The sequence below is a fragment of the Nerophis lumbriciformis genome, linkage group LG07, assembly GCF_033978685.3.
Source record: "Nerophis lumbriciformis linkage group LG07, RoL_Nlum_v2.1, whole genome shotgun sequence".
In the NCBI taxonomy this organism is placed as follows: domain Eukaryota; kingdom Metazoa; phylum Chordata; class Actinopteri; order Syngnathiformes; family Syngnathidae; genus Nerophis; species Nerophis lumbriciformis.
Window position 1 is genome coordinate 35,834,019 of NC_084554.2, and position 20,982 is coordinate 35,855,000.

Below are 20,982 nucleotides of genomic sequence, written 5' to 3' on the forward strand. Positions count from 1 at the left end.
CAAATGTTAGCTGCTACCTTCACCCATACATTATCTGCTACTTTAACCCAAACGTTTGCTGCTACTTTAACCCAAACGTTAGCTGCTACTTTAACCCAAACGTTAGCTGCTACTTTAACTCAAAAGTTAGCTGCTACTTTAACTCAAAAGTTAGCTGCTACTTTAACCCAAACGTTAGCCGCTACTTCAACCCAAACGTTAGCTGCTACTTCAACCCAAACATTAGCTGCTAACTTAACCCAAACGTTAGCTGCTACTTTAACCCAAATGTTAGCTGTTACCTTCACCCATACATTATCTGCTACTTTAACCCAAACGTTAGCTGCTACTTCAACCCAAACGTTAGCTGCTAACTTAACCCAAATGTTAGCTGCTAACTTAACCCAAATGTTAGCTGCTACCTTAACCCAAACGTTAGCTGCTACTTCAACCCAAACATTAGCTGTTACTTCAACCCAAACGTTAGCTGCTAACTTAACCCAAATGTTAGCTGCTACCTTAACCCAAATGTTAGCTGCTACTTCAACCCAAACATTAGCTGCTACTTCAACCCAAACATTAGCTGCTACCTTCACCCATACATTATCTGCTACTTTAACCCAAACGTTAGCTGCTACTTCAACCCAAACGTTAGCTGCTACTTTAACCCAAATGTTAGCTGCTACCTTCACCCATACGTTAGCTGCTACTTTAACCAAAACGTTAGCTGCTACTTTAACCCAAACGTTAGCTGCTACTTTAACCCAAACGTTAGCTGCTACTTTAACCCAAACGTTAGCTGCTACTTTAACCCAAATGTTAGCTGCTACCTTAACCCAAACGTTAGCTGCTACTTTAACCCAAACGTTAGCTGCTACTTCAACCCAAACGTTAGCTGCTACTTCAACCCAAACGTTAGCAGCTACTTTAACCCAAATGTTAACTGTTACCTTCACCCATACATTATCTGCTACTTTAACCCAAACGTTAGCTGCTACTTTAACCCAAACGTTAGCTGCTACTTTAACCCAAACGTTAGCTGCTACTTTAACCCAAATGTTAGCTGCTACTTCAACCCAAACGTTAGCTGTTACTTCAACCCAAACGTTAGCTGCTAACTGAACCCAAACGTTAGCTGCTAACTTAACCCAAACGTTAGCTGCTAACTTAACCCAAACGTTAGCTGCTAACTTAACCCAAACGTTAGCTGCTACTTTAACCCAAACGTTAGCTGCTACTTTAACCCAAACGTTAGCTGCTACTTTAACCCAAACGTTAGCTGCTACTTTAACCCAAACGTTAGCTGCTACTTCAACCCAAATGTTAGCTGCTACCTTCACCCAAACGTTAGCTGCTACTTTAACCCAAACGTTAGCTGCTACTTTAACCCAAACGTTAGCTGCTACCTTCACCCATACATTATCTGCTACTTTAACCCAAACGTTTGCTGCTACTTTAACCCAAACGTTAGCTGCTACTTTAACCCAAACGTTAGCTGCTACTTTAACTCAAAAGTTAGCTGCTACTTTAACTCAAAAGTTAGCTGCTACTTTAACCCAAACGTTAGCCGCTACTTCAACCCAAACGTTAGCTGCTACTTCAACCCAAACATTAGCTGCTAACTTAACCCAAACGTTAGCTGCTACTTTAACCCAAATGTTAGCTGTTACCTCGCATGTTTAATTCTTCGTCTCCTGCTCGGTTCTCCTCTATTTTTTTGACTCTTTGTGATGATAATTCTGCAGCATCTGTGTGTCTGAATACTGAAGAGTTGGTTTCTGGGTTCAACTCTATCTGTTCACAAACACTGGACACGATCGCGCCTTTCAAATGCCGCCGCGCTAAAACCACGCCTCAACCCTGGTTGAATGACGTCACTCGGGCTGCCAGGCGCGTATGTAGAAGAGCAGAGAGAAAATGGAAAAAAGACAGGCTGCATGTGTCCTTTGCCATTTTTAAAGAAAGCCTGTTTTCCTTTCAGATGACTGTAAAAGCAGAAATGAATATATATCTATCTCAGATTATATCTTCTAACTGTAACAACCCCAGAGTTCTGTTTAAAACTATTAACACTGTCATTGATGCTCCCAAATCTGCTGGTTTTGATGCTTCTTTTGAATTCTGTGAAAATTGTCTCCATTTTTTCACTGACAAAATTGTGTCAACTAGAGCCAGTCTATCTCAGCCTTCATATGACCCTTCTGTTCCCCTGCATTTCTCTTCTGTTTTCCATCAGTTTGAGCCGGTGTCCTTTTCTTTTTTAAGTGACACAGTTAGTCGTATGAAGCCCTCTGGTTCTCCTGCAGATGCCCTCCCACCTCGCCTGTTTAAGGAGGTACTTGCTACTATTGGATCAAGTGTCCTTAACATTATCAATAGTAGCCTCTCTTCTGGAATAGTTCCAGTAGAGTTTAAACATGCAGTGGTACGACCTCTACTTAAAAAACCCAGCCTCGACCCCTCTCTCCTCTCTAACTTCAGACCTATCTCTAATCTTCCATACATTTCCAAAATATTAGAGAAGGTTGTCTACAGTCAGTTGCTGCCCTTCTTAGAGGATAATGGTATCACTGAGCTGTTCCAGTCCGGTTTTAAAGCCCTCCACAGCACAGAGTCAGCGCTTCTAAAAGTTTTTAACGATATCCTCCTGTCCACTGATTCTGGTAAATATGTTGTCCTGGTGCTTTTAGATCTGTCTGCTGCGTTCGACACCGTCGACCACGCCACCTTAATCACTCGTCTTGAGAACTGTGTGGGCATTAAGGGCGCCGCCCTCAACTGGTTCCGGTCGTACCTAACCGACAGGAGTTTTTGTGTAAAAGTAGACAGTTTTATGTCGTCCACAGCTCCTTTACCACATGGGGTCCCCCAGGGTTCAATCCTTGCCCCAATTTTATTTGCGCTTTACCTTCTCCCCCTTGGTTCTATTTTTAGGAAGTACAGTATTGCATTTCATTTTTATGCCGATGATTGCCAGATTTATTTTCCCATGGCACAAAATAACACGGTTCAAAGTCTTATTGACTGCCTGCACGACATCAAAGTCTGGCTTTCAGCTAACTTCCTGAGCCTAAATGAAGACAAAACAGAAGTTATGTTGTTCGGTCCAAGTCGCTCTCCCTCCCCCAACGTTGACCTCGGCACTCTGACCCCGTATCTCAGCGACTGTGTCACAAACCTGGGGGTAAAGTTTGACTCAGATTTTAAATTCGAAAAACAAATCAGCAGCGTCGTTCAAAAAAGCTTTTATCAATTACGCCAAATAGCGAAAGTGAAACCGCTTTTATCAAGACATGATCTTGAGAAATTAATCCACGCTTTTATCTCGACTCGTCTTGATTACTGTAATGCCCTGTATGTTGGCATTAGCCAGGCCTCCCTCGCCCGCCTGCAGCTCGTACAGAACTCTGCTGCTCGTCTGCTAACACAGACCCGCAGACGTGAGCACATCACCCCTATTTTAGCGTCCCTTCACTGGCTCCCTGTGCGTTACCGAATACATTTTAAACTCCTTTTATTTGTTTTTAAATGTCTAAACAACCTCGCGCCAACCTATCTCTCCGACCTCCTTCAGCCTTACTGCCCCACCCGATCCTTAAGATCAGCCGATCAGCTGCTGTTGACGGTCCCTGACACAAGGCTGAAGCTTAGAGGTGACAGAGCTTTCGCCGTTGCTGCTCCCAAGCTCTGGAACGACCTACCCCTGAGTGTTAGACAAGCCTCCTCTCTTCCTGTTTTTAAATCTCTCTTAAAAACATACTTTTATTCCATGGCTTTTAACACTGAGTGATATCCATCCTGCAATGGCGCCCCATAATACACCTGCTGTGATCCTGTTTTTATGTTTTTATGTTTTTATTAATTCTATTTTAATTATTTATTTTTTATCATGTTCTGTTTGTGTTGTGTTGTGTTTGCTCGGTACTCGTTTTATCTTTTAACCTGCTCATTGTACAGCACTTTGGCTACCCCTGTGGTAAATTTTAAATGTGCTTTATAAATAAAGTTGATTTGATTTGATTTGATTCACCCATACATTATCTGCTACTTTAACCCAAACGTTAGCTGCTACTTCAACCCAAACGTTAGCTGCTAACTTAACCCAAACGTTAGCTGCTAACTTAACCCAAACGTTAGCTGCTAACTTAACCCAAACGCTAGCTGCTACCTTAACCCAAACGTTAGCTGCTACTTCAACCCAAACGTTAGCTGCTACTTCAACCCAAACGTTAGCTGCTACTTTAACCCAAACGTTAGCTGCTACTTCAACCCAAACGTTAGCTGCTACTTCAACCCAAACGTTAGCTGCTACTTTAACCCAAACGTTAGCTGCTACTTCAACCCAAACATTAGCTGCTACTTCAACCCAAATGTTAGCTGCTACCTTCACCCATAGATTAGCTGCTACTTCAACCAAAACATTAGCTGCTACCTTCACCCATAGATTAGCTGCTACTTCAACCAAAACATTAGCTGCCAACTTAACCCAAACATTAGCTGCTACTTTAACCCAAACGTTAGCTGCTACTTTAACCCAAACGTTAGCTGCTACTTTAACCCAAACGTTAGCTGCTACTTTAACCCAAACGTTAGCTGCTACTTTAACCCAAACGTTAGCTGCTACTTTAACCCAGACGTTAGCTGCTACTTCAACCCAAACGTTAGCTGCTACCTTCACCCATAGATTAGCTGCTAACTTAACCCAAACGTTAGCTGCTACTTTAACTCAAACGTTAGCTGCTACTTTAACTCAAACGTTAGCTGCTACTTTAACCCAAACGTTAGCTGCTACTTCAACCCAAACGTTAGCTGCTACTTTAACCCAAATGTTAGCTGTTACCTTCACCCATACATTATCTGCTACTTTAACCCAAACGTTAGCTGCTACTTCAACCCAAACGTTAGCTGCTACTTCAACCCAAACGTTAGCTGCTAACTTAACCCAAACGTTAGCTGCTAACTTAACCCAAACGCTAGCTGCTACCTTAACCCAAACGTTAGCTGCTACTTCAACCCAAACGTTAGCTGCTACTTCAACCCAAACGTTAGCTGCTACTTCAACCCAAACGTTAGCTGCTACTTCAACCCAAACGTTAGCTGCTACTTCAACCCAAACGTTAGCTGCTACTTCAACCCAAACGTTAGCTGCTACTTCAACCCAAACGTTAGCTGCTACTTTAACCCAAACGTTAGCTGCTACTTCAACCCAAACGTTAGCTGCTACCTTCACCCATAGATTAGCTGCTAACTTAACCCAAACGTTAGCTGCTACTTTAACTCAAACGTTAGCTGCTACTTTAACCCAAACGTTAGCTGCTACTTCAACCCAAACGTTAGCTGCTACTTTAACCCAAATGTTAGCTGTTACCTTCACCCATACATTATCTGCTACTTTAACCCAAACGTTAGCTGCTACTTCAACCCAAACGTTAGCTGCTACTTCAACCCAAACGTTAGCTGCTAACTTAACCCAAACGTTAGCTGCTAACTTAACCCAAACGCTAGCTGCTACCTTAACCCAAACGTTAGCTGCTACTTCAACCCAAACGTTAGCTGCTACTTCAACCCAAACGTTAGCTGCTACTTCAACCCAAACGTTAGCTGCTACTTTAACCCAAACGTTAGCTGCTACTTCAACCCAAACGTTAGCTGCTACTTCAACCCAAACGTTAGCTGCTACTTCAACCCAAACATTAGCTGCTACTTTAACCCAAACGTTAGCTGCTACTTCAACCCAAACATTAGCTGCTACTTCAACCCAAATGTTAGCTGCTACCTTCACCCATAGATTAGCTGCTACTTCAACCAAAACATTAGCTGCTACCTTCACCCATAGATTAGCTGCTACTTCAACCAAAACATTAGCTGCCAACTTAACCCAAACATTAGCTGCTACTTTAACCCAAACGTTAGCTGCTACTTTAACCCAAACGTTAGCTGCTACTTTAACCCAAACGTTAGCTGCTACTTTAACCCAAACGTTAGCTGCTACTTTAACCCAAACGTTAGCTGCTACTTCAACCCAAACGTTAGCTGCTACCTTCACCCATAGATTAGCTGCTAACTTAACCCAAACGTTAGCTGCTACTTTAACCCAAACGTTAGCTACTACTTTAACCCAAAAGTTAGCTGCTACTTTAACCCAAACGTTAGCTGCTACTTTAACCCAAACGCTAGCTGCTACTTTAACCCAAACGTTAGCTGCTACTTTAACCCAAACATTAGCTGCTACTTCAACCCAAACGTTAGCTGCTACTTTAACCCAAACGTTAGCTGCTACTTCAACCCAAACATTAGCTGCTACTTCAACCCAAATGTTAGCTGCTACCTTCACCCATAGATTAGCTGCTACTTCAACCAAAACATTAGCTGCTACCTTCACCCATAGATTAGCTGCTACTTCAACCAAAACATTAGCTGCCAACTTAACCCAAACATTAGCTGCTACTTTAACCCAAACGTTAGCTGCTACTTTAACCCAAACGTTAGCTGCTACTTTAACCCAAACGTTAGCTGCTACTTTAACCCAAACGTTAGCTGCTACTTTAACCCAAACGTTAGCTGCTACTTCAACCCAAACGTTAGCTGCTACCTTCACCCATAGATTAGCTGCTAACTTAACCCAAACGTTAGCTGCTACTTTAACCCAAACGTTAGCTACTACTTTAACCCAAAAGTTAGCTGCTACTTTAACCCAAACGTTAGCTGCTACTTTAACCCAAACATTAGCTGCTACTTCAACCCAAATGTTAGCTGCTACCTTCACCCATAGATTAGCTGCTACTTCAACCCAAACATTAGCTGCTACTTCAACCCAAATGTTAGCTGCTACCTTCACCCATAGATTAGCTGCTACTTCAACCCAAACATTAGCTGCTAACTTAACCCAAACATTAGCTGCTACTTTAACCCAAACGTCAGCTGCTACTTTAAACCTGTGAGGGATTAAACAAAAGTCCACCTTGGTCTGCTTGATGCTGAGGAGACGCAGCTGTGGCGTGCAGCTGGGCAGCATCGCCAGCGTCTCTTCACTGACAGCCGTCTGGTTGAGGCTGAGCTGAGAGAGGCAAGGCGGGGCGGACTGCAGATAGAGCGTCACCCCGGCGTCAGTCACCTTAGTGTGGTCCAGCGACAGGAAACACAGACTCTTTAGACCTGGAAGAAAAACAATGTGCCAAACTCAAAGTGAGACACATCCAGTTTGTGCACGTAAGCGGAGTACACTACCTGTGATGTACTGCAGACAAGAGTCGGTCAATTTGCTACAAGAGGCCAGGTTGAGGTGCTGGAGCTTGACCAAGCTGGACAGGACTGATAGTCCGGAGTCTAAATGGACGACACGTAAAAAAAAAAAAAAGTGACGTAAAGCGCTGGATGCAACCAAATAGAGCGATGAGCAAAGGTGCTTACCCGTGATGAGCGGCGAGTTGACCAGACTGAGGTGCTTGAGCGCCGTGAAGGCCCTCAGCTGTCGCAGCAGCTCGTTGGTAGAGTACGGGTAGCAGTTGAGGGAAAACTTCTGAAGCGGGCAGCCGAAGAAGAGCTCCAGGTTGCGCGGTCGCAGCAGCCTCTCGTGGGCCATGTGGTTGAGAAGGAGCTCCGCCAGTTCGGGCGTGAGGCCGGCCAGGCTGCTGCTGTACTGCATGCTGGGAGCTGACACACACACACACACACACACACACACACACACACATACTGGTTATCATATGGAATGGGGACCAAGTTTTTGATCATCACTTGTGGGGACCACCCTTTCTAAAGGTTGTGGAGGCATAAAAACAATTTGATAAAATGGCCACTGCCCAGTTAGCTCATACACGTCTTTAAATCTCTGGATTGATGAAGTAATGTGCTGATCATTCTTACTGGGGACCCTGGGGAAAAAAGAGTTAATATGGTTCATGGGGACCAAATTTAAATAATTTTGCATAATTCACACAAATTTGTACATGACTACTGAGGACCATTTAAAAAAAAAAAAAAAAAAAAAAGTTCAAATTAAATATGACATGATCCTCAGAATACAGCACTACAGCTATCCTCTTATAGGAAGTTTCACCACTTAAATGTTAAAGCAAATCCTGCATCTTCTGTGACATTACTGAAAACTGCTATTTAGCAGTAATGAAGTTGTCTGCAACTCCAACTACCATATATGGAAGGATGGAAAATTCTGAATGTGAATCATACTTTAAAGTAAAAATGTAATAAAAATCACTTAGTAGGGGTGTAACGATACACAAAAATGTAGGTTCGGTACGTACCTCGGTTTAGAGGTCACGGTTCGGTTCATTTTCGGTACAGTAAGAAAACAACAAAATATAATTTTTTTGCTTATTTATTTACCAAATTTGTAAACAATGGCTTTATCCTTTTAACATTGGGAACACTATAATAATTCTGCCCATGTTAATCAACATTAAACTGCCTCAAGTGGTTGCTCAGATTAAATACAATGACAAAACTTTTCTTCTACATATAAAAAGTGCAACATTAAACAGTTTCAAGTCAACTCATCATGCTTAATTTATTACAGCATTTGGGAAGCCTGTAGTTGATTTTTATTATTTAAATGTTATATTTTTATCAACATGTGACGTTACGCTAAAAGCTAATTAGCCTTCACCTCAAGCCAGGACTGCGAGCGAGCTGAGCTGCAGTTTAAGTTTCTAGAACGTCAACGGGCTCATAGTGATGTTACTAGTAGTTGACTGGGAGGTGTTTATTATAATTTGGGGAAAGTACGCTGCCTGATGCTCACCTGCTAAACACCTATCTGCTCGACGCTGAAGCACTGACTACATGCGCTCTGAATACGCACTGCTGATTGGCTGTTACCGCTTTGTATGTAACCAATCAGATGGTTGTGTGGGTGGGACAATGCTGGGTGCTGAGACAGAGGCAGAAGAAGCAAAGCAGCTTGTTAAGACTTTAGCTTAGAAACTCGTTTGGTACACCTCCAAACCGAACCGAAACCCCCGTACCGAAACGGTTCAATACAAATACACGTACCGTTACACCCCTATCACTTAGGCATCTTCAGAATGGATCTGACTATCATTTAAAAAGGTTTCCCTTTAGGGCACCTGTTTTTTTGTCCCCATACCGTCAGAGGTCCCCAAAAGGTGACTGTGTAAACAGAGCGATGTCCCCATTAAGTAAGCATTGCCAGAACACGCACAATGTGTTAGTGTGACAATGTCACTCTCACCAGTCATGAGGTGGACGGTGGCTCGCGTGGCGGAGGAACAGAGGGAAGGAACGCTGGGAGTCTTGAAGGGTCTTTTGGGGGGTAAGGGCTGTCCGTGTGTGGCATGAGGGTCTTCTTGCTGCCCCGCTCTTTGGAAACGCTCCACAGCAGCCAGACCAGCGGCTACAGGCGCCACCTGACCCTCTGCTGCCTCCGGTACAGCTGGCTCCTCTTCTGGATGCTCCCTGATGCACACGTGACTTAAGAACGTTGCACTTAGAGGAGTGGTGATACTCGGACACTCACCTAAGTCGATTGCCTTGCTCTGGCCAGAGGTGTCTGGACTGAAATCCTCTACGGTTCCTGGTCTCCGGCAAGAAAGGCAGCCTGGGCATTCCTGTCAATCACACACACCATAAGACCAAAGTCTGTCCTAAATGACTATCACACACCTCCAATCAACATGTTGTTCTAACTTCAGACAGGAATGAGTTCTTGGCGCACACACGTTCTTACATCATACTTAGAGTCTGTCCGATTGGCTGCAAGTACTGTGCAGTGAAACCTACATTTACAAACCCCTCTTTTTGCGAACCTTTTCATTTACGAACTTTTAGATTGAGCCAAATATGCCTGTGTGTGCGAACCATGCCTCTGTGTACGAAAACGTCATTTATTCATTTTGAGTACTGCTGGAACCCTTAGGGCACCACTTCCTGTGCAGTACAGTACACATGGAGCGCAGCCATTTTGGAGAGGCAGAGCCCCCTACGTCACATCCTGTTTACGCAGTCCGTTACTCTGCCGCCTCTTCACAGTGCTTTAGCTCATGTTTCTTTTCTCACTATTCACCAAGTTTTGTCTATTTTGTTTACTCAATATGGGTTTGAAAAAGAAAAAACAGCCTTAGACTCAGACTTAGAGAGAAGAGGACTCTCTTTAACATTGCAACACACTGCCCCTTCTGCGCCTCATGTCTCTGCTGCCTCCTCGTCAGTTGCACGCCACAAACATGCGCCAACAGCAAGATAAAAATTTTTTTTTTTTTTTTACTGTAGCAAAATGGTCAAATTTTTGAGCGCACCAAAGGGAACTTTATATGCGCGTGCGTTGACAGTTTAGCTTGCCATTGTTGTTTTGATAATAGAGATTGTTGATCCATTATCTCCTTATGTTTGTATGTTTAATGTAAAATATATATATATATATACACATATACACACACACACATATATATATATATATATACACACACACATACACAAACACAGTGTCTTCAAAATGTGCATTTTTAAAAACTAAAATATAGACTTTTGTCGAGGCTACAACCACTGGTTGACATTGGTCCTTATGGGGAACTCTGCTTCATTATACAAACTTTTTGATTTACAAACCCCAAAACCGTTGTAATCATTAACTTAAAATGTATTGGCAGCAACACATTGCAAAAAAGTTGGCACAGGGGCATGTTCACCAATGTGTTACATGGCCTTTCCTTTTAACAACATTCAGTGAACGTTTGGGAACTGAGGAGACCAATTTTTGAAGCTTTTCAGGTGGAATTTTTTCCCATTCTTGCTTGATGTACAGCTTAAGTTGTTCAACAGTCCGGGGTCTCTGTTGTTGTATTTTAGGCTTCATAATGTGCCACACATTTTCAATGGGAGACAGGTCTGGACCACAGGCAGGCCAGTCTAGTAACACGTGGCTTTGCATTGTCAATTTGCTCACGCATTTGATCACAAAGTGGTGACCCTCGCCCCATCCTTGTTTGTGAATGACTGAGCATTTTATGGAAGCTGCTTTAATACTCAATCATGGCACCCACCTGTTCCGAATTAGCCTGTTCACCTGTGGGATGTTCTAAATAAGTGTTTGATGAGCATTCCTCAACTTTCTCAGTCTTTTTTGCCACTTGTGCCAGCTTTTTTGAAACATGTTGCAGGCATCAAATTCCAAATGAGCTAATATTTGCAAAAAATAAAGTTTTCCAGTTCGAACGTTAGGTATCTTGTCTTTACAGTCTATTCAATTGAATATAGGTTGAAAAGGATTTGCAAATCATTGTATTCTGTTTTTATTTTAGATTTACACAACGTGCCAACTTCCCTGGTTATGTACAAACCATATGCAAGAACTAATTTAAGTACGTAATTTGAGGTTCCACTGTAGTTGCGAGTAGGGCTCACAGGCTATAACCCGTTAACATTATCCCAAATATTTCTGAATATTTTGTGCAAACCAGTATAGGGCAAAGCAGTAAGCAAAGACAAAAATGGTACCGTTAAGCATGTGTGGGACTTCACCCTCGTCTTCTTCCTCCTCTTCCTCTTCCAGTTCTACTATGGCCACTTCCTCTGGATTGCCAGCAACTAATCTCTGGCCTCGCCCTGTATAACAGCCCCATGTTAATAACCTGATGGATGTAGAATTAGGCCACTAAACCGACACAGCTGTGTGATAACATTTACAGATAAAAAACATGGTTATTTAACTTCCTTTTTCTAGAATATCACGGTTATAAAATAAGACTGACCCCAAAAGTGAGACGGTCCATGCAGAGGAGCACCTCCAGGGATCCCTGCAAGGTTGACGGCCTCTTCCCATATCTGGTTAGGTAGTGGAGGTGGTGTGAGAAGGTCTGCCTCTTCCTGGTTTTGGACATGCGGTGCAGGCTCTGCCTCAAAGGGCTCCTGCTCTCCGCATCCGACCGAGGGGGGCAGCGGCGGCTCCGCGGGGCTGGACGAGTCTTGTGGAGTGTCTGGGGGGCTTGTCTGAATACACAGAGCCGCGTTGGGCGTAAGGCCGAGGGAACGCAGTGAGAAAGCGAGCTCCGCCTCCCCAAAGCGTTTGCGTGGGAACCCCTGGAGGAGAGAGAAGGTGGGGAGGGTGGGGTAACGTCCGGTGATATGCTCCACTACGCTGCGCAGAGGGGCGTCAGCTGGAAAGCGTTCACGCACGGACTCACCGGACGGCAGGCGAATCTGCGCAAAGGAGAGAGCTTTTAATTTGGCGGGCAGTGGGGGTGTGTCCCGTATGCTTGAACCCTCACCATGAGGATACAGTTGTTGTCCACATTAGTCTCAACCTTTCCTCCAAGCTTTTGGGCTTGACAGCCATTGAGGGGAGAGCCCTCTGTGACGGCGCCACCATGTATCTTCTTCTCCTGCAAGCACCTGCGATCCTCTGCGATGCGCTTGAGCACCAACTCCCGTTCCTTGAGCGAAAAAATACAAACAAGACATCCGCTTCAGAAATGCGTGTTGACTAGACCCATTTCTGGGTGGTACTTTTTGTGCTGGTTCCCACCTGTTTCTTCTGCCTCCTCTCCGCCTTGGCCGCCTGAGCGACAAGTTGCCTCTGCTGCTCCTCAAAGTCACTTTTGTCCTGCTTGATGCGCGACTCCAGCGGCGGCAGCTCTCGGGACGACGCCAGTGTCGGCACTAACGAGCCGCTTGCTGTAGAAACAGAAATATCTGTAGTAATTGGTCAGTTTTTGTCAACAAAATGAAAAACAAGATATGTACTCAAAACAAATCACTGTGAATTTTGACAGCAGTTTTTTAAATTTAGTTTTAGTCATAATCTTTTGACAAAACTGTATATTAGTTTTAATTATTTTTAATCATCTAAATTGATTAGGTTTAGTCGACTAAATTCATCAATGTTTTAGATAGATAGATAGATAGATAGATCACATAAATGTCTGTCAGTGTGTGGTCGCTGGAAAAATGACAAATCTCTTCTATGGGTTGTCAAGTGTTGCGCAATTAATAGCTGAACAGTGTGCCGAGGACATAGAATAAAGGAAACTGTCCGGGTATCTTTCTTATTATACTGGCGGCAAGCTTGCCCTTGGTGTACTACAAAAATAGTGGTAGAGTAAGGGGTCATGCTCCTGCTCTACCGTCTTTAACAGTAATTCAGTACAGTGTGAGTCATTTCGAAATATCAGCTTCGGCCTCGTTACTGTTGTGTAGATGTCCTGACGATTAGCACTTCGAGTTGGTTTTATTTTTACCAGAGAAAATCACGCCACAGGGTTTACAACGTGTCTTGTTGTCTACTGCGGCCAAAGTGAAGTGCTTACATATGTCTTCTCTTCACTTTTTTTTTTCTCCAGGTGTACAAGTCATATTATATTGAGGTGTGTAACAATACAGTCTCGTTTTCCTAGCAAAAAGAAAATGAAAACACTGTCCCTTATAAAGATACCCCCGCCCCTCACGTGCAACTGTGATTGAAAAGATTCCTAAATTGTCTTACCGGTACTCGCCTTAAGACAAAATTAAATATGTTTGGATTTCGTCTGTCAACATTTTCGTCTCGTTTTTGACTAAATTGTCGATTAATTTTGTCAATGTTTTGGACAATGTGCATTTGTTTTGATCATTTATTGTCCTATTTTAGTCAGGGGAAAATAAGTTGTTGACGATAACTAAGACAAACATTTTTTTAGTCTACAAAATTAACAGTGAAACAAATGCATGTTGACGAGCGATTATCTCAGATAAAAACAATTAATTTGAAGTGGCATCTGCAGGCGAGTCATCCTATTATTATCCAATGTAATGAAATTCTCGTTAATTCAAATTCGTAAAACAAAAACATTTACAACTAGACGGTCAATTTAGATGACTAAATTATGAATAACTTAAAACTGCTTGGGTGCCATACCTTGACAGACCGCATCGGGCATGCAAGACTCAGACGTGCTTGCTGACTCTTTAGGTGGATTAAAAGCTGAAAAGGCAGTTTCAGCTGGCTGAGATGACTGCTTGAACAACTGGTGTCGTGGATTATCTTGACCCTGCAGGAGCCTATCAGGACACAGAGGGAGAGTCTCTTGCTAACACGGCTAAAAACACCAAAAAAAGGATATGCGGTGCAGGAGGTAATGTGAACTCACCACTCTGCTGCCTCCATTACAGAAAAATGCCCAGCCTGCATAGCTGCTTGGATCTGCTCCTCTGTGAAGCCCATTTCGGCAAGTGTGTGGAATAACTCCCCTATTGTCTGCAAAATAGATGCAAAAAGATAAATTATCAAGATGAATATTTGTTTAAAAGGCGGGGCGTTTAATTTTTGACCCCGCGACACATGTAGCTGTGATTGGCCTGCAGGTTGCTGGAGACAAACCCTGGCCTGAACTCTAGCAGTGGAGAATGAATGGATAGATTCACAAAAACGAGAATATTTTATGATTAATCTGCAATCCAGATGTAGTCATCAAAAGACCCACATCTGGCTCAAAACACAGTCCGGGACAAGCATCGACTGCAGCGCATGGTACGTGCTGCTGAGAAGGTGATTGGCTGCAAACTCCCACCCCTCCAGGACCAGGAGGTGTGTGGGTCGGATCACAGCTGACTCTTCTCACCCTGGACACAAACTATTCTCCCCTCTCCCCTCAGGCAGGATACTACGGTCCATCCAGACCCACACCTCCCGCCACCTGAACAGTTTTTTTCCCCTCGGTCATCAGACACATGAACAATAACAAGATCTGATAGCTCAGTTACAGCTCATGTTATTCTATTCTGTGTTGTATGTGTTTTATGTTGCACGATTGCGCCAAGTTTGTGAACCCGTTCTCAAACAATGGCAATAAAATCTCTTCTGATTCTGAAAAGCCATAGGTTCCCTGGCCTTGGTTTAGTTTATAACGAACATGCATACAAAGTTATTTTGTTTATAGAGATGCCTATACCTTCTTTGTATCACAACAATTACTAATCATTTATTCACTTAATATGTTCAATATGTACCGGTAAAGTCCAGCTAAACATGTGTGATTAATACAATTGTTAAAAACATGTAGAATTGGTAGATGACACAAAGATGATTCTACTATCAGGCAGTTTCGTTTACTAAACTGGATCATATTGGTTATTATGGTTATGGTTTAGGTTTATTTCGAACATTCATACAATTGCAAAATAGTACATCACATATTTCCAGTTTCTCCTTACAACAGGTCCGAAAAGATATTAGGAAATAAGTGTGTTATTTGTGTAAAACGCATATATTTATTAGCACATTACAATTTCCTCAATACGTTCCATATTCTAATTTATTCAAGGTGCAATTTGTTTCTGATAGCATCATTTTAATCGGCTTTTAACACAGTTTGAACTAAGTGCGCTGACAACGACATGCACACGCATTTTGTCCTTCAAAATTTCAGACGAAGCATTCGCACTTTAAAACTACACCAAGTGTCGGTTGCAACATGTGTACATTCACAGAGCGTAATCCTAACTTCAATGTAATTCTAACAAAAGGAAGAGATATGTTTGACGTTAGCCTCGTATGTTGCGCCTGTCAAACAAGGCGTTAGCATAACAGCTAGCAGGTAGCTAACGGACTCAGCAAGCTAACATCCTAGCGCTCCTCAACGTCACTTTGCAACACTTGGCGACTTATTTTAAACGCTTACCGGGGAGCCAGAAGAACTCATGTCCGCGTTTTTTTCTTCAAACAAGTGCAGGCTAAGGGTGGAAAGTGAAATTAGTCAGCAACTTTGTTCGACTTCCTGTTTTGCTCTGGTCACAGCCCGGCTAAATGCTATTGCTAGTAGCACGAGTGCCCTCCCCCTTTGATTGACAGGAGGACAACAACAGCAACAAAACCATTGTCGACACTGCACACTTCAAATGGCAAACCATGCACACATCACTAACTTTGATCGTCAAAGCACTGCTATATGACGACATCCACTGCTTGTTTTCATATATGTTTTAATGCATTATATGGTTAATAAACACAAAGGAGAACCATGCATGAATCAATTTATTTTTTTGCAACGATCACAAGCACGCGAGCAACCAATCGTAATCACCAAAACGTAAACAAATTTCAAATTAAACCGTTACCCAAAAGAAAAAGAAAAAGCCACTGTTGCACTAAAAACATGTGCCTCTCTAAAAAAAAATATATACATATATACCCACCCGGGTCCCTTTTTGACAGCCTTTTTCATAGCACTGGCCTAAATGACACAAAACACACAAACAAGAACATACTTAAACTAAACAGATTAAAAAAAAAAACAAATGTAATCCTAATGAAATCAAATTAATTAATTCAGAATAATTAAATTCAAGCACTAAATACTGCAAAATAAAGATCCAACATCCATAATTGATCAGTAATGATAATAACGATGACTACCGCTCAGAATAGCCTGTACTTAATATTTTAGTGACTGACTCCAAAGACAAACAACTTGTAGTATCCACAAAATGTCCTAGCCATCCCTTGAGTGATATTTAATAAGGTTTTCTATTTAAAGTGAAGGTCATGGCATCATTCTAACGGTACGTGCTCCGCCCTCAACGTTTCGAGTCAAGACTCATGGAGCATCTTTTACGCATGCGCAGAGACGGGAGCACTGTGATGCCCCATCGAAAAGTTGCCGAAACACTAAAACAAAGGCGGAAATGGAAGGGCTATTTTCAAAACAAATATGTATATTGGGAAATATATATTCGTAAAACACTCCAGCGTTGTGCATTCTGGTCTGTTAACTTTTACAAGTTTTGTATTTGAGGTTGACATTGATCATTTAACTCTTTTACACGGTCAACATCTGCACATGCTCGATTTAAAGCTTTTATTTTTACCCCTATACCGGAAGTGGTCTGTATTATATAGAATTGTTTGACACCGGTTGATCCAAGTCATCCAGCGGCGAGAGTTTGAGGTGAGTCAGGTACCGCTGTGAAAATAACTGTTAATGTAATTTGCAATTCGAACGTCGTGACATGACTTTATCGGGCGTTATTGGACATTCTTGAACTGAGTTTGAGCTACAGCTGTGTTGAACAATGTTGATATGTCGGCGGAGTTATTTCTCCACGCGAGTGGACCAGCCAGTGTTGACACTTGCCTGACCACACTTACACTCACACTTACATACACACGACATCGCTTTGTTCCTTGGCTTTTTAAACTCTTCACAAAGTCCACAAAATATGTCCAGACTTGTAATATGTCGTGGCTTGAAGCATATTGAAATTTGCAATGAGAATATTATGGGATAAGTGTTATAGTACATCATAAATAAGCTAGCCCTTGGACAGTTGAGTTAGCTTATACTTTAAGCTAGCTCTCGTTAATTCATAATAATGATGATAGTAATAGTAATGGAGGTTTTACATATGTGGGACAGAAATATGCAAACAATATTCAAACTGCAGGTGGGCAAATCGACCCAAATATTGGTATGACCGATAACAGGCTTGTACCGGAATCGGATCCATAATAATATGATGAGATCGCTATTTTTCACTTTGTTTCTATGGTCAGTTTCACAAGTGTGTGTGTGTGTGTGTGTGTGTGTGTGTGTGTGTGTGTGTGTGTGTGTGTGTGTGTGTGTGTGTGTGTGTGAGTGTGTATATACATATATATATATATATATATATATATATATATATATATATATATATATATATATATATATATATATATATATATATGTGTGTGTGTGTATATATATATATGTATATGTATGTACGTACGTACGTGTGTGTGTGTATATATATATATATATATTAGAGATGCGCGGTTTGCGGACACAACCGCGGAGTCCGCGGATTATCCGCGGATCGGGCGGATGAAATTAAAAAAACTAAGATTTTATCCGCTCGCGGGTCGGGTCGGGCGGATTAATTTTTTTTTTTTTTTTTTTTTTTTGCGGGTGGCAGTTAAACCAATTCGGTACATAGTTAAATGTTGTTACCCACATACGAAAAACGAGCAGGCACCTGCTGCATATGCCACAACAGAAGAAAAAAAAAGAAAAGAGATGGACACTTTTACGGAGCGGAGAAGGGACGCCTCGCCGGGGTCCGGGACCGAGGCCCCTTCCCCCGAGAGGGCCCCACCGGGAGCCGTAGCTGAGGCGATCCGCGAGAAGGGCCCGACGCACGTCCAGGGTCACTACCGCGCCCACCGCACCGACACCCCGCCTCGTCCGCTTTCGCCGCGGCCGGCGTCACGCGCAGCAGGTAAGCAGCTTACCTGCCCGCCACCCCCGTGGCCGGGGGCTCGTAACATGGGTCACTCCGCGCGCTCCGCCCGCGCAGCTTACCTGCTTGCCACCCCTGTTGCCGGGGGCGCGTAACAGGGGTCACTCCGCGCGTAGTGCGCTCATGAAAGGGGTGGGGCTCACCCTGGTTGATATAGAGAGCAGGACGGTGGCCATGGAAGTTGGAACCCGCTAAGGAGTGTGTAACAACCCACCTGCCGAATCAACTAGCCCTGAAAATGGATGGCGCTGGAGCGTGGGCCCATATCTGGCCGTCGCCGGCAGCGAGACGCGCTTGGAGGTGCGCTCAGCGCGGCTCCCATATGATTGCGCACTGGTGTGCGTCTGGGTCGTGACAGCGTGGCACGCGAATGTCTGTGCATTGGATCAGTCTCCTTTCTTTAACAGGCAAAAGCTTTATAACCTCACCATACCTGCCAACTTTTAAATCAGAAAAACCTAGTAGCCAGGGTCCAAGGGCCGCAGGCCCCGGTAGGTCCAGGACAAAGTCCTGGTGGAGGGTTCAGGGCTTCGCCCCCCGACGCAAAATGACTATTAGCATTCAGACAGGTTAAAATGTTGCTAAAACCATCACTTTTCTATCAGTCACAGTGACTTTTCAAAACAAAAATATTACAGCAAAAATCATATGGGTTGATTGACATGTTTATTCTGTAAGCTAACTTCAATAGTTTGAAATTATTTTGACAGTTAATGCCAGTTATCCTGTCAACCTTTCACAAGACTTCAATTTGTTAATTGAAAGTATAAATAGTATAAACACTTTTTACAGTATGTCGTGCTGTGAAATACAGCCGACAGGATTGCGCTTGCATGGTGCAGGAGAACAAAGGACTTCTTTCATTTAAGGTTTGTGATAAACCATCAAACTCATTCGTTAAAAGGACTCTATAGTAATATAAAGCGAATTTTTCTGGACATTATCATGCAAGAAAAGTTTATTTTTGGGATCGCGATCACCGCGTAATGATTTTTAAAGGTTGCATTACATTATTAACTGTCCCATGTGATCAGCCAGTGCGATTGGAAGTCCATGCTCAATTATTGCCTCCGTAAATAAAACTTCGGCATTTATCACATCCAAAGAATCTGTTTGGGCGACGAAAAACGTTGAAAGTTTTCCACTTGTATCGCTAGCAACGGCATTAGACTTGTGTTTTTTTGTCCCAACGTGGTCTTTTACATCGCTAATTCCTCCGTGTCCGATCGAAAAATCTTGTCTGCACAAGGTGCAATTCGCGTAGTTTTCACCCTTTTTTAAATTTTTTTTATTAATATTAGATATATAACAACGGGCGGATGGTGGGCGGATGCAGTTCTGATCAAACGTTACATCGGGTGGATGGCGGATGGTTGACGACTTTCTGACGCGGTTGCGGATGAAATAATTGCCTATCCGCGCATCTCTAATATATATGTATGTGTGTGTGTGTGTGTATGCGTATGTATGTACGTGTGTGTGTGTATATATATATATATATATATATATATATATATATATATATATATATATATATATACACGTATATATATATGTGTGTGTGTATGTATATGTGTGTGCGTGTGTGTGTGTGTGTGTATATATATATATATATATGTATGTATGTGTATATATACGTGTGTTTATATACCGTATTTTTCGGAGTATAAGTTGCACCGGAGTATAAGTCGCCGCACCTGCCGAAAATGCATAATAAAGAAGGAAAAAAACATATAAGTCGCATTTTTTGGGGAAATTTATTTGATAAAACCCAACACCAAGAATAGACATTTGAAAGGCAATTTAAAATAAATAAAGAATAGTGAACAACAGGCTGAATAAGTGTACGTTATATGAGGCATAAATAACCAACTGAGAACGTGCCTGGTATGTTAACGTAACATATTATGGTAAGAGTCATTCAAATAACTATAACATATAGAACATGCTATACGTTTACCAAACAATCTGTCACTCCTAATCGCTAAATCCCATGAAATCTTTTACGTCTAGTCTCTTACGTGAATGAGCTAAATAATATTATTTGATATTGTACGGTAATGTGTTAATAATTTCACACATAAGTCGCTCCCGAGTATAAGTCGCACCCCCGGCCAAACTATGAAAAAAAACTGCGACTTATAGTCCGGAAAATACGGTATATATATATATATATATTAGTGATGGGTTGATGAGGCCTCATGAAGCGTTTCGACACATTGCAAAACTGTATTGATACTGTGTCGATACTGTGTCACTAAATACTGACGTCTGCTGGACATTAAAAATCCCTACAGGCAACCTATGGACCGACTCAACTGACACTGATTTTATGACCTAGTACAGTGGTTCTCAAATGGGGGTACGCGTACCCCTGGGGGTACTTGAAGGTATGCCAAGGGGTACTTGAGATTTTTTTTAAATATTCTAAAAATAGCAACAATTCAAAAATCCTTTATAAATATATTTATTGAATAATACTTCAACAAAATATGAATGTAAGTTCATAAACTCCGTGAAGCACAAGCTCAGGTTTGTCACTAAAATGTCTGTCAAAAAGAACTGTGAAAAGAAATGCAACAATGCAATATTCAGTGTTGACAGCTAGATTTTTTGTGGACATGTTCCATAAATATTGATGTTAAAGATTTTTTTTTTGTGAAGAAATGTTTAGAATTAAGTTCATGAATCCAGATGGAGCTCTAATACAATCCCCAAAGACGGCACTTTAAGTTGATTATTACTTCTAGGTGTAGAAATCTTTATTTATAATTGAATCAC

General features: G+C 42.3%; 2 protein-coding genes across 4 annotated transcripts in view; one reads left to right on the plus strand and one right to left on the minus strand.

Moving 5' to 3' along the window:
- LOC133609575 (uncharacterized) overlaps positions 1-15,795 on the minus strand; it is a 23,598-nt gene extending 7,803 nt beyond the window's left edge. The window contains exons 1-12 of the mRNA XM_061965289.2: positions 15,609-15,795; positions 14,079-14,185; positions 13,847-13,989; positions 12,479-12,627; positions 12,222-12,386; positions 11,706-12,153; positions 11,452-11,559; positions 9,476-9,566; positions 9,191-9,414; positions 7,390-7,632; positions 7,207-7,305; positions 6,941-7,134 (exon numbers count right to left, since the gene is read on the minus strand). Of these exons, the coding sequence (XP_061821273.1) occupies positions 6,941-7,134; positions 7,207-7,305; positions 7,390-7,632; positions 9,191-9,414; positions 9,476-9,566; positions 11,452-11,559; positions 11,706-12,153; positions 12,222-12,386; positions 12,479-12,627; positions 13,847-13,989; positions 14,079-14,185; positions 15,609-15,629 (1,992 nt within the window). The 5' untranslated portion in view covers positions 15,630-15,795. The remainder of the gene's footprint in view (positions 1-6,940; positions 7,135-7,206; positions 7,306-7,389; positions 7,633-9,190; positions 9,415-9,475; positions 9,567-11,451; positions 11,560-11,705; positions 12,154-12,221; positions 12,387-12,478; positions 12,628-13,846; positions 13,990-14,078; positions 14,186-15,608) is intronic.
- A 1,029-nt stretch (positions 15,796-16,824) lies between these two features.
- The window catches only part of slc4a2b (solute carrier family 4 member 2b), a 48,871-nt gene continuing 44,713 nt past the window's right edge, over positions 16,825-20,982 (plus strand). For all 3 annotated transcript variants that reach the window (XM_061965285.1, XM_061965280.1, XM_061965282.1), the window contains exon 1: positions 16,825-16,874. The gene's annotated coding sequence lies outside the window, so the exon portion shown is untranslated. The remainder of the gene's footprint in view (positions 16,875-20,982) is intronic.